The sequence below is a fragment of the Charadrius vociferus genome, unplaced genomic scaffold (genome assembly GCF_000708025.1).
Source record: "Charadrius vociferus isolate BGI_N301 unplaced genomic scaffold, ASM70802v2 scaffold141, whole genome shotgun sequence".
Lineage (NCBI taxonomy): Eukaryota > Metazoa > Chordata > Aves > Charadriiformes > Charadriidae > Charadrius > Charadrius vociferus.
This window is the reverse complement of record NW_009647743.1, coordinates 2,411,113-2,425,019: the sequence shown is the minus strand read 5'-3', so window position 1 is coordinate 2,425,019 and position 13,907 is coordinate 2,411,113. Positions and strand designations below refer to the sequence as shown.

At 36.5% G+C, this 13,907-nt stretch overlaps 1 protein-coding gene across 1 annotated transcript; it reads left to right on the top strand.

Annotated features, from left to right (window-relative positions):
- Nucleotides 1-3,163: 3,163 nt before the first annotated feature.
- On the top strand, nt 3,164-13,907 carry CEP44 (centrosomal protein 44kDa; the record flags this gene model as incomplete). Its single annotated transcript, XM_009882013.1, has 9 exons — nt 3,164-3,252; nt 3,875-4,022; nt 4,976-5,122; nt 6,038-6,145; nt 7,618-7,749; nt 8,132-8,341; nt 11,400-11,469; nt 13,501-13,628; nt 13,890-13,907. Coding segments are annotated over exons 1-9 (1,050 nt in total), but the record flags the coding sequence as incomplete, so codon positions are not given.

Below are 13,907 nucleotides of genomic sequence, written 5' to 3'. Positions count from 1 at the left end.
GTCCCCCCAGGGCCCGGCGGTCTGGCCGTGTCCCCCCTCGTCCCCTCAGGGCCCGGCGGTCTGTCCGTGTCCCTGTCCCCTCAAGGCCCGGCGGTCTGTCATTCCCCGTTACCCCCCAGGGCCCGGCCGTTTAGTCCCATCCCATGTCCCCCTCCCTTTCCCTCAGGATCCGGGGTTTGTCCTGCCTGCTCTCCGGCTGGTCTAGGGGTACCAAGAGACTTGGTGATTTGCGTGCTTTTTTTTGGTTGGTAGGGATTTTTTTTTTTTACATTCATTAGTTATTTGAATACCATATGCGATTTTGAGAATTGTTCTTTAAACCACTTGCAGCTCTAGGTTACCATCTCTTAAAACTTTGTTGCCTGGCTTTATTCTGCATAGCCGATGTTCTGTAACTGCTTTGCCACGAATTCATACAGGCAAAAGTTAGGCATTGCTTTTTATAGTGTTCACCTTCCCAAGGTGTTATTTTCTTAACTTAACTATGTTGTTTTTATCATCTCTTGAGCTATCTTCAAGATCCCTTCCAACCTAAACCATTCTCTGATTCTATTTCCTCTCAGTTTTAAATATGGGGAAGAAATGTTTCCCTGTGCGGGTGGTGAGCCCCTGGGGCAGGTTGCCCCGAGAAGCTGTGGCTGCCCCATCCCTGGAGGTGTTCAAGGCCAGGTTGGACGGGGCTTGGAGCAACCTGGGCTGGGGGGAGGTGGCCCTGCCCAGGGCAGGGGGGTTAGAACTGGCTGATCCTTAAGGTCCCTTCCAAACTAAACTGTTCTACGATTCAGTTCGTAGTGACGGTAGTTGCTAGGTTTTGCATCCAGAGGTCCACTGTAGAAAGAATTGATGATACTTTAGGGAAATGGCCTATTTGATTAGATGAATTCCTTTGAGAGTGTTTTCTGTGAGTATTTGCATTGCAGATTAGATCTCCAGTTTTATATCAGACTCTTTGAAACTCCTCTTGAGGTTAAATTGGCAAAACCGTAGGGTGGATCACTTTGTAAAGTAATGCAGGAAGAATAGCTGCCTCAGTTTCCAAATACTTGAGGTTAAATTGTCCCTAGTCTAAGGATGAGTGTAGGGTACTTATATTTAGCATGACTAATAACCCAGAACCTAATGATTAAAGAGGAAGAACCTAATAATTAAATATGAAGAAAATGCATTAACAAGGGCAGAACGTGTGTGAAGATCTTCAGCTTCTTGAAGCTTGCTGATCTAAACACCAGAGAAGCACAAGAAAAAAACAAAAAAAACCCCGAACCCAGACCATTGTGAGTGCAAGCTTTAATTGTAATTTTTTTTTTTTTTTAACTGTAAGTGAAGTTTGTGGTCAAGAAGTTCCTTTCAAAAAGAGTCACTGTTTTAATGAGTAGGACCAAATAGCAAAGCTGCAAATTGGAGTAGCCGTTGGAGTTGATTTCTGACAAGGCTAGACAAAATCTCTTTGGAGCATTTGGTTTTTTTGGTCTGAATCTCATGTGTCAGCAAGAGAATTTATATGAAACTTGGTATCTTGAGAATATCTCTTCAGGCTGTCAGGCAATGCCTCTTCGCTGCGTGGATTGCTAGGCTTCAAAGTATTTGTTTTCTGGCAAGAAAATAAATTCATTGTAGACAGTGGCAGACAATTATCTCCCAGGTTCTAGCGGGAAATTGAACAGTAAATCTCTGGTTTAAGGCTTTATGGCTGAAATCATTACTTTTACTGTGGCTTTTGGGGGAAGTACTGTAGAGCATTAAGCCAGTCACAGGCAAATCTCAAGGATGTGAGGAAGGAGAACTCTTTTTGTGAGAAGTCTCAACTTTCTGTACTTCCCCCCCATGTTTTTTCTCTAAATCATTCGAAAAACACTGAGTTCACAGTTTGCTAATGAACTTTCTCAGGTTCTATGTCTGTCCAGAGTGCTAAGATGCAGGCTGTTTGTTTTCAGTTATGGCTTAGGAGCTGGTCTATCGTCCAGTCTGTGCTTTTAAAGTCTTGTGTTGGAGAAGAACTAATATTGGTTGCTTGTAAACAAACAGGTGAAAGGTACAGTGAATAATATTCATAGGCTATCGCTAAATGTAATGTATTTGGAAGCAATGGAGTGAGGGACAAGGTTATTTAAGATTATTATTATTATTAATACTGGTATTTGAAGGTACTGCTTCAGGTGGTTCTTTTTACTACCTGCCAGCCAGGCGGGGTTACCAGTATTTCTAGATCACTTATGGCAATTTATTCCCCCGCCCAGTCTCCTTTTCCTCCATTTAAGTATTTACCAAGCAGTTCTTATTTATCCATTCAAAAGATCAGAAAACTGATTTGGATGATGGTGACTTCATGCTTTGCTGATTCTCTTTTGTTGCCATCTTCCCCTGCCCTTTGCAGTCTTCAGTTTCCTTGCAGGACAGCTCTGCAGCGAGAAAGGCACGGTTTCATAGTTTGCACTGAGTCCTTAGATGAGTCTCTCTTCTGTGAAGCAAAGCCCACAAGAAATTAAAAGTGGATTCTCAACTTGTGTCTTACAATGTAGAAATTAAACAGGAACCTTTTGGTTATCATCCCAATAAACTTCCACCTATTTTGAAATATCTACGCAGTCTGTTAACCACCCCCCGAACAAGTTTAAGTGTGTTTAATGGATCATCTAAATAGAGAAATGTTGTCTGTGATGAGTTGCTAGTCCTGCCTTCTGATGTTTACACATCCAAACAATGCTCTTGGGCCAGGTGAAAACAAGAATAAGAAACATTTTAAACTGAAAACCGCAAAAGGTTTTACTGCTTCTGGAGCTTCTGATCCTTTGAAACAGCGAAGCAGCTTCTTTTCACTCAGTGTTAGTGGATTTAGTCAGCCTTAAATTGTTGATATGCGTTCGGATGTCTTTTATCTTTGAAGATCTTTGACAGTTGATTGGTTTTAGGATTACTTTTTGATCCCATCTAGAATGAATGGAAACAATGACTGATAATTGGTATTGAGCCCTAGCTCTGTGCTGTATTGTACCACTTTCAAAATAGCAATGTCTAGAAAAGAGGAGCAAAAACCTTTGAATTTTAGTGATAATTCTATTGTGTTTTGTAATCTTTGTGCACGTAATTATATTTTTTTTTAAGGAGGAGAATGTACTATATTACATTTATTTCATAATCTGAAAGAAGAATAGCATTTGGAGTAATGGCAACAGGAGACCTAAAAGGAAGTTTAAGAAAAATAGAACAAGGACTTCGCTTGTTAAATTACCCAAGAGATGTGGATTATACAGTGTAAGTGGCAATGTGAATATATTTATGCTAATACATGATGACAGCAAGATGTGTAAACAAGATATGTATAAATATTAGCATTGCACCCAGTGATGAGTAAGCAGAGCATATGTCTGTGGGATGTTGAGGTCTGATACGTGTGAACTGGAAGATAAAAGGATGCAGTTTTGTTGTGCTGCGCAGTCCTTAAAATGATCTTGAAGTGTATCACTATCTTGCTCTTCTTTCTCCTGCTGTTGTTCTTTTTTTTTTTTTTTTATTTTTTTTATTCTCACTATTATAATTTCTTTGTAAGTGCTACCAAAGCTGTCTTCAGGACATTTCATCCTGTAAAGATTAAGGAAAAAAGGTGTTGAATCTTGAGATGGAAATGATGGTGGGCTTTAGACCTCACAATGTTGTAATTATATGAGGATCCCAAAAATGTTGTTTTGAGCATTTTACAGACAACAGTAAAGACAGCTGCATGAGATATGCCTGGAAAAAAACCTTAAAATAAAGGGGATACTTGTGTATAATGTACTAGCTGTATTAAAACACCTTTCAAGTTAAATGTTTGAATCAATGTAATGACAGGCTTTTGTTATATTCTGCTGTGTAAAATACTTTTGTTTCTCAATAGGTTAGTAAAGGGTGATCCAGCTGCATTTTTACCTATCATCAGCTATTCTTTTACATCTTTTTCAACTCACATAGCAGAACTTTTGGTAAAGTGTGATGTGGAACTCACAGCAAAGAGTGACTTGCGTTTTATTGAAGCTATTTATAAGGTATCTCTCTTCATGTCCTTTGCAGAGGAGGCATGGTTTTGAGTATGGCCTCGTAAGAATTAAGTCTAGGATGAGTATTACTAAAAAGTGAAAATTTTTGGCAATGAATGTGAATTGTAATTTTGCTAGGATTTTAGATGAGTAGTAGGTCGCTGTGTGGCAAGTCTTTATTTAGATTTTCCTGAAAATAAGGATGGATGTTGTTAGCCGCATTTCAATTTTGAGACAGTTGCAGAAGCAGTAATACTATGTTTTTATGTTAGTCTTGAACAATACTGAAGTATTTATTATGCTTTTATAGAAGTGACCTTAGAAGAAATCATAACCAGCAAAAAATCACAGCAGGCTTCAATAATTGTAGTGAAAGCACAATCAAGAAATACAGCTATTTTAAAACACGATGCCTTATTAGTATGTAAAGTCCAATATTAACAGTTTATAAATTGGAATCAAATTTTGAATGGCATGAAAATAATTTTGAGCTATCCATAAGCACATTTTTATCAAAGGTGACTTGATGTATTAAGGAATACTAGCTTATTCAGACTAGTTTTCCATCTGAGGAGGATGGAGACTCCTTTACAAAGAGGCTTTGTGGGAGCCTTACTTAGGCCTCTGACACATTTGCTGAGATTTTTATTGTGCATTCACTTCGGAGACTTTTTGTTTAAGTTTTTAAATATTAATGTCTACAATAATTTATTTCATGAACCTTAAGACTGAGTTAAACTTTACAAGAGTGATGTGAAAGAAATGTTTCTCGAAGAGGTACATTTAAAGTCTAGTTAAAAGAAACAGCTGAGAATATATAAATAAGCAAATGAGAAAAGGTTTAACTGCTGAAGTGCAGAATGAAAGAAAAGATTGTAGAAAAATAAGAACCTGAGCATGCCATTTCTACAACAAATTGTGTGGTGATTTTGAAAGTGAAGTAAACTCTTATCTTGTTGCAGCTTCTTCGAGATCAATTTCAATATAAACCAATTTTAACAAAACAGCAGTTTCTTCAGTTTGGCTTTGCAGAAAGAAAAATGCAGATCGTTTGTGACATTATCAACTGTGTGGTGAAAAAACATAAGGAATTAAGTAACTCGAATAAGGTACCGATTAAATAGTAACTTCTTTTGACATGCCTGGTGATGCAGGTAGAAGCTGAAGACCAGTTTATTTGAAGGTGCAGAATCGTTGTCAATCAAAATAGGGGGAAATGAGTATGAAGTTCCATTGTAAGATGCTTGAGTGTTATCAGGTGTACAAAAGACACAAAGCTGCCAAGGCTTTGTAGTATAAACAAAAAAACATTAGGATGAAGAGAAATCTAGTATTTGGTATCTTTACAGTAGGTGATATGTCGTCTTTTGCACTTAACATAGTGAATGTTTGTGTAACTTGGTAGACTTCAGGTAGATTTAAAAACAAAGCAAAATCATCTGGTATGTTGAAGTTCTGGTAACATTTAATTTAAACGTGACACTTGTGTTTCAGTGGTATACTACTCAAATTGATTATTTTCATTAATCATATTTGTCTTAACATTGTTAAGGCATTTTTCATCACTGTATGCTGTGTATCAGTTTTTTAATAAAAGGAATTTTCAGTCTTCATATTTTACAGGATTTTGCTTTGTTTGAGTTTATAACAGTCTTCAGGACTTCTGTATACTTCATTTGTCATTTTTGGGCACATAACTGCATTTTTTTCATATTTGTTTTTCTTTCAACTCCGGTGCAAGTTGTCTTTCCTCTTTACAACCAGCTTTCATGCAGCCATGCATAGGCATGTCATTCACTTCCAGATCTATTTTCTCTGTAAATTTGGGTCATACTTAAATATTTTTAGATGTTATTGTACTGCAAAGATTTAAATGTGTTTGTGTGTACTGTGCAATATTCCTGCCTGTCAACGATGGCAGAAAATGACATTATCAACTGTGTGGTGAAAAAACATAAGGAATTAAGTAACTCAAAAATATTCCTGTGTTAGAAGCATAATATTTTCTCCTCTTCACTTTGAAGGTTAAATCCCAAACAAGGAAGAAACTCAGATCTTTTAAATATGAAGTATGGTCAAATTGTGATAATGTCCTTGCTGATCCTAGTGGCAGTGCTCTGAATTCCAAACAGGTGTGAAAATAATTTTTATGTTGTATGTCTAAAGGTTAATCTTGTTTATACCAAGTCAGGCTCTTTCTGGAATATGTGCTTTTGTTTAGGTTTTAATGTTTGATCAGACCAGTTTTGTTTTGGTTTTCAGTTGGTTTTTTTCCCCCCCCAAAATGTGGTTGACTAAAATAATAGCTGAAATACAGAGGATATTGCTTCTCTCTTATGCTGAGTAGTTGATCTCAAAGTGTTGATGGTAATGATCTAGTACTGTTGTCTGCTATTTGAATTGTATCAGATGGCGGGACAGCAATGAAAGTGAATATGCAATTGGAAAAAGAATGTACATCCTGTTTGGGGAATGAAGTGTGTTTGGCCCAACATTGCGGTGTTTTCAACATATCTTTTAGAACACTTTTTACTTTTTTTGTCTGAATCTGTTCAGCAAAGATTTCTTAATGTAACATTCCTCTTGGCTTCAGTTTTACAAGTGTAACACTTGATTTTATGCGTTATGCTGCTCTTGGCCTGTGGAAGAGACAAGTTTCCTAATATTTTCTACTATAAGGGTGCAAAGTAAAATTGTACAAATCTTTTAGGACTGTGACCCCCCATTAGATGTTGGCGATTTCTATTTAGAAGGAAAATACTGCTTTTAGCAGGGAGGAAAACATCACAAAGAAAATATGTGGAATGACTTATGTGGTACTTCTGTTGTTGAATGGTAGCATTGAAGGGGGGGGTATGTGTGAGTATATTAAGAATTCCCTAGAAGAGGAGAGTTTCAGCTTCACTAGAACATCTAGCAATCTGTAAGTGTTAAGATGCTGCACAAAATTACAAATTGTGGGTTCTTAATCATTAGGTAGTTTATTTTGGCTTGTGGCAGGTAGTGATCGTAAGACTTGATCCACCTGGAAAGAAAGGCAAAAGTTGTCTCTTCCTTTATTCTCTCTAAGGGAAGCATTCAAAGGAAATGTGTAGTTAGTAGTGCTATTTTGCCGATAGTTCTCAAGGAAAAGAGAGAGTTCTAATCTTGCTAGTTAAACTTTTATTTTCCCCCTCTAAATGTTTGAGTGGTGGTTTTGATGTTGGAACTGTCTATACATGTGTTAGTACATACAGGGAGATTCATACCTCCCAATCCACGCTTAGAAATCTAAGAACCCTTACAATAAGAGAGGACGTTAATGCCTTCATTACTGTTTACGGAAGGGAACCAGGGTACACAGTACATATGGTAAAGTCTCTTCATATTTGTTTTACAGTTTGTTCATGTCTATATGATTTTTTTTTTTTTAATGAAACTACTCGCTGTTGCTTTCTGTGTTTTGCAACCAGTTGGAATAAAATTGTCAGATTTAAATCAGCGCATACTAAAACGATAGGTCTTTTCTTTCAGTTACTTGGCTGATGAATTGAAATGTTCTTGTAATAAATAACAGCAGTGATTTTTTTTTTTTATTTTTATTTTTTTTTAACACACTCAAAAGAAGCCTCAAGTAGAACGGCACTCAGGAAATGAAGTTAGTGATGACTTTCATCCACTACCCCTTCCAGCACAGGGAGCTAATGAAGAAGAATTGTGCCCAGATCATGATGCTGTGGAAGTTAAATGTGAACAAGTAAGAATTTTTATTTTAAGATGCTGTCTGCATGTATTCTTAACTTTTTTAGAGGACTTTTCTAAAGGGATAACGATTTTAACAAGATAGCTGCATGGTCCTTAAGTATAACTAATAGATGTATAATAAATATATTGAAAAAATTGAAAAAAAAGTCAGTTAAATTGTACTGTCTTTTCAAGAGCCAGTTCTGTCAACAGTTTCTTTAAAAAGCTGAACTCCACAAATAGGCGTGTTAAGGCAATTCTAAAAGAAAAATAATTTTCTAATGTAGCAGAATATGATTACTGAACTTGAGGAAAATTCCACTTAACTTCATTGGTCAAATGATAAATTATATCTATTTTGAAATTAGAGGACGTGTTCTTATCCATAGTTTCAGGTCGTAGAAGATAATTCTCAGATTGAGTTCCTAAAGAGTCAGCTTGCTGATTGCCAGGAAAAGCTTCAGAAGCTAGACTGGATGGAAGATAAACTACATGGTTTAGAAGAGAAACTGAAAGGAAAGGTGATCATAGATGAGAAGGACTGGAATAACTTGTTGAGTCGAGTTTTGCTTCTTGAAACAGAACTGTTGTTGCAATCCAAAAAGGTATGTTAACTTCTGTTTTTCTTCCATAACAAAAATTGCTCAGACACAATTTTGTCAGCCTGTTTCTGTTCTGCCTGCCTCCTGATGAATGCTTTTTCACTGTTATTTAAAGGCATGATCGGAATGGAAGCGCTGTTTAAGGAGTTGGTGGTAATTTTTTTTTTTTTTTGTAACTGTTAAGTTCGGTTGTTTTTCTCATGATCTGTGAAGCAAAGCTCTCTATTGGAAACTGTTTGCTTGCAGGAACAGCAGGTTTAGCTAAGCCTGTTTTCGTTAGTAATGACTGTGTGTTTTTATTTCCTAGTGAACTTGTAGGAGGAAGCTTTTGAAGACTCTTTATGTTGTCTTTGAAAGTTTCTGTAGTTGAGAGTTTCATCATGCTAGTGACACATCTAAGGGTTTCCTTTTTCTGGTCTGCGTTATTTTGCATTTTTTATACTGGCCTGCAAATGCTGCCCCTGTTGATACAGTTGAATTTTTTAATTCTCCAGACTCTAATCGCATACAGATATTCCCTTTGGAAGATTCCGTCTTCATTGTATATAACTAACATTGACAAAAATAGATGGGATGCTCAATGGAAAATACAAGGTTAATGGAGAAGTGAATTCTTATTTTAGTCCTATTCTTAGTTTGTGTCTCTGAAATTACTGGCTTAATCGATGGTCTTTCTCCTTTTTGCATCCCCCCCTCCTCCCCCGCTTTCTTATGTCTTCTCTGTGATGTTCATTGCGTTTTTAAACGTGTGAAAGTGCTACAGTTGTGATGTGGCTACATTTGGCATATTTGTCAGAGCAAATCAAGTATTTTGTTGCATTAAGGCTCTGTTATTTTTCATGCTGTTGAAAGGTCCTTGTGTGCACGTTATATAATTTCATATATGTACACATGTAAGTATTCTGAGATGCAGTGAACCATAGCATCAACTTTGTGATCACATGCTTAATTTCAAAGATATTTGCATATGTATCTCATGTGTGTCCTTCAGATACTGTCAGATGCGTTCCAGAAGTTGAAAACCCTTGTGGAAAATCGTTGATCAGTGTTGTTTTTTGCTCTGTAGCTGTAAAAACGCTGAATTTACTTGTAACCGGGAGCTCTGTGTGTGTTGCTGGCCCTGCAAATTTGAAAACGTCACTAATACCTGTATACAAGACATGTTTGGGTTTTTTTCCTGCGTTCCTTGAAAGTGTGCTAGGTATACAAAGTCTCGAAATGGAGAAGTGTTCAGACTGAGCAGAAGGTTATTTCTAGAGGCTGCAGCTCAAATAGTAAGGATTGACGTTCTCAATCACTGGTTTTTTTTAAACACGGTTTCAGGTCAGTAATGGCTCAAGTGATTTACCATTTGAAATCGATTTCTTATGGATATTTTAATGTAATTATCACTGGACATGTATCCAAATAATGCCACCAGTGATAATGTTTGCTTCTGCTAGCAGTCTCAAGAGGTTTTCAGCTGAACAGCCATAGGCAGTTTTGCTCCTCTTTCAAGTATATTCTCTTCAAGAGATAAGTGTTGCATTTGTGACGGGAACAGCAGCATGGGAAAGCTTGTGCTTCAGACTGGACTTCTTCTTTTCCTTCTGTAAATTTGGATTATTATTACTTCAGTACCATGCTTATTGCAGTTGTTCAAAGGTTTGGAATAGTATTTGGAAAATACTTCATGTTAATATCGCTCAAAAATTTCCAGTAAGATAATTATATTTCTGTACTACGTATTACTGAAAGAAGTCATCTGCAGAAACAAGTTTAAATGTAGTTTGTGTGTGGCATTGTTGCTTGTCTTTTTTCAAAGCAAAATAAGCTGGTTTTCATATTAAAAGAAAAAAAAAAGTCTAACTTTTTTGCAATAGGCATTTGAAAACTGCCAAGAAATAATCCTTTGGGCCCGAGAATTGCTGCTTCTTTGTTTCATGAAATTCCATCCAAGTCGTGCTTCACAGATATAGAAGCAATTCAGAATTACTCCTTTCTTCTTACTCTTGCATTTTTCAGGGAAGCTTTGGCATCTAGCCAACATAGCAGGAACACTCTAAGATCTGTCTTGCACTGCTGCCAAAGTAGCAGCAGCTGTGCATTTAGCTCTGGGAAAGTCTGAAAGCTACCAAATCCATTTCAATGAAAGGAATTGAGCAGAACCAGTCAATGCAGATATCTATTTATTTTTATTTTTTTTTAGAGACGTATCCATTATTAGTTTTTTCCAGCTTCTTCCCACACAATACCTACTATTTCTCCCTCATTCACTTACTTGAGTATAATATTCTCCTGTTAACTGATGTAGTTACTCCAGTAACGACAAGTGATATATTTCACCAAAGGCTGAGATTTCAAATCATAATGATAACTCGTTGACAAAAAAATTCTGGATATTGTTTGAGGGTTGGTGTTTTTTTTATTTTGAAATTAGAAAACAGCACTCAAACCCATTTATTGTTAGTACAACATTAATTTTGTTTCCTCGTTTATGAACAACTTTTTCTCAGCTCAATTGAGTAAAGTGAGAACCTTTTTCAAAAGAGTCCTCTCTCATTTAGGAGCCTGGGAAACTAGCTTAAAATAGACTTTTGAGTTTTAAACGTTTAAGTGTAATGAATTTCAGTTCATCTGTAGGCTAATTTTTTGGGACCAAGGAGCTGCATTTCTGAATATCAACCAGAAGTTGAAGGTACACTTATTTTGTGAAGGTCACGGCAGCCAATGTCAAGATGTAATTGTTAGCACAGGCCAAGAAGTGTCTGATTATTCATTTCACTCAGCCCTGAGGTAAACGCACTATAACTGGACCTGGTTTTGACCTGGTTACAAACAGCAATAGTGATACTGAAAAAGCTCCCGTAAAATAGACTAGTTTTTAAATGCAATGTATGTATGGAAATACTGGATTTTTTTAGTCCTGTAAGGACATTTGCACAGGGCCAACATATCTGGATGGTGTAGCAAATGCATACATAATTAGTCCTTAAATATACTTTTGTTCAGTCAAAAGATGATTTACATGTGTACGGCTAAATGTACGTGTACGGCTAAAATGCAGTAACTTGTATTTCAGAGAGACTTAGCTACAGAGTTCAGCAATATAAGTCAAGAATGTACTTCTGGTCGGATTCCAGTTTCTCCTGGTGAGTATTAATGATTTTCTTTTTAATTAACATCCTATTCTAAACACTTCTTGCTGACCTTGACTAAAATAGTGGGTTTTAAGTAGACAATTGCAATTTAGTGACCTCTGAATTTAAACGCTTGCTGCAAATTAGAAATTAACCTGGTAGTCATTTCATGTTTGTAACTTATTCCTTGGAAGCTCTACTTACTGAAATCGTCTTTAAGGCATTAATGAAAATATATAGCAATAGGAATTAATAGTTACGAAGAAGTCTACTAAAAATCTCAAAGATGCGAATTTAATTAGGGTGCTATAGCTAAAGCTCTCACAATAATGTTGTCTATGCTTCAAAGCAGTAATCATAATGTTTTAAAAATAAGCTACTTATAAGCACAGAAGGAATTATATTTGCTGCCACGTGTTTGTTACAAGCAAAATAGTGTCACATTTATGATGTTGATTTTTACTTTTATAATGGGGCTCAGGACAAATCGGGGCTTTTTCATTCATAATCCGTGTTGTTCAGCACTGGTTTGAAAAACATTCTCTGTAGTTTCATCCCTTTTGAAGCCGTTAGCAGTTATCCGGCTGTCATTTCTGCTACACTTTCTTATTTTAAAGAGCAAGACAAAATCTTTTTCTTCCATTTCCAACTTAATTTTGATAACATACAAGAAGTAAATGAAACAGCCTTAAGTGAGAAAGATACTAAAAACATTCCCCAGGCCAAAAATAATTCTCTCTTCCTCAAAGGTAGCTCTTTAGTCCTTACCTCGCATTGTTCTTTTTAGTAATTTGGCCTCTTTCCCCTATGGCAGCTGTTACTCCTACCACCAGGAGTGAGGAGGATATTCTGTTTCCCATTCTCACTTATTAGGCGCTTTTATTCCAGTGTTGGGCTGTGGCATTGAAATTTAAAAGGGAATCTCAGTAACTCAGTTTCCATGGAAATTAGGAAGGTGATTTCTTGGTTATGTCAAAGTTTGTTTTAATTTTGAAGTCTCGGAAATGGGACCTTCTTTTTACAGACCTTAGACAGCTTGCAACATGTTTACTTCCTTTCATAAATTTAGTGGTATCTTACTGGCACCTGAGGACTTCATAGGCAGCAAGCAGGCTGATGGTCTTTTAAAAGAGAAGTTCCATATTTTCAGACTTCTAGAATTCTGCTGAATTTGTTATTCCTGTTTTTCTAAAATATGATTCAGGAAATTTTAGGCATACCAATTGCGTGGCCAGTTTTAACTCTAATGTCTGAGATGTACTGTTTGGTTGTAGTACAGCTGTGATTCCTGAAGAGCACAGAAGAAACAATTTTTAATTTTAATTGATTAAAAATAATTTAATACGATTTTAATACAGAATAGTGTAGGTAAATGTGTTCCAAAGGTATGATCCACAGATGGTGGCCTTACTAAGAATAAAGGTATGGAAACACTATTTCTCTTTTTTTAAATACTAAATTCCCTTCCCTGGCAATAGCATTGTAAAATTGCAAAGAGTATCAAAGCCTTCCTGATGTAAAAGAAAAGCCTTCCAGCTGAATGGATGCTGAACCTATCCCAAAGGGAGGAGAGCTAGGGAAACAGCAAGAGCTTGATACAAATTTTAAGCTAAGCAAGAAGGTGATGATTTTGTTAATATTTCTTCTGCTTATAAGACAGGTTACTTAGCACAAACTAAAGACGTGTTGGAACAGGAAGTTTGCAACAAAAAATGTGTAAACTGTTTGAAATGACTATTAAATGTTCGGCCCAGTAATTAGACTTTAAGTGTTGATTTTACTGTAATGAGGATAAAGACGGCATTCCTGGTAATCTTTTTGGAATTTGTCTTGTGTGTGTTATACACAGTATACTGCACTTACCTTGTTTTAAGAAAATGGGAAACCTATTTTGGACCTTCACCAGTAGCTTTTCTTTTTCTGTCTCTAAACAATGCATTCTCTTCTGTTATGACATACTGTAAATCAAGCTATTTGATAGCTGACCTTGCAATAAGAGAGCAAAAAGGCAAAGGTGACGCAAACCCGAGTATTTCTCCATAGATACAGAGAGGAAGGAGGAGATGCCAGAGAGTCTTCATCAGTTGTCTGGATACAGTTCGCTGTTATCCGCAGACCCATCTCCCAAAGCCATGACCATTAATTCTCATGATCTGACAGACATTTCAAAGGTAAGTAAAACTGGCAAATGCTTAGTTGATTTCCTTTCTGAGGTCAAGAGAACAAGTAAGCATTCGTTTTAGTTGTATATACTACTAGTGAAAAACAAGGAAACTATGCAAAACTACATCTAGGTCTGTCTCATAAAAATCCTTTTGATATGTAAACAGTGCTTAAAGTCACATTTTCTCTATGAATTTTGCAGGTTGAAAGTCCATCTGAAGAATGTTAGCTTTGAAGAGTTCACTAACTTTGTTGCTTTTAAATTGCAGGAGACAACAAGACAAAGA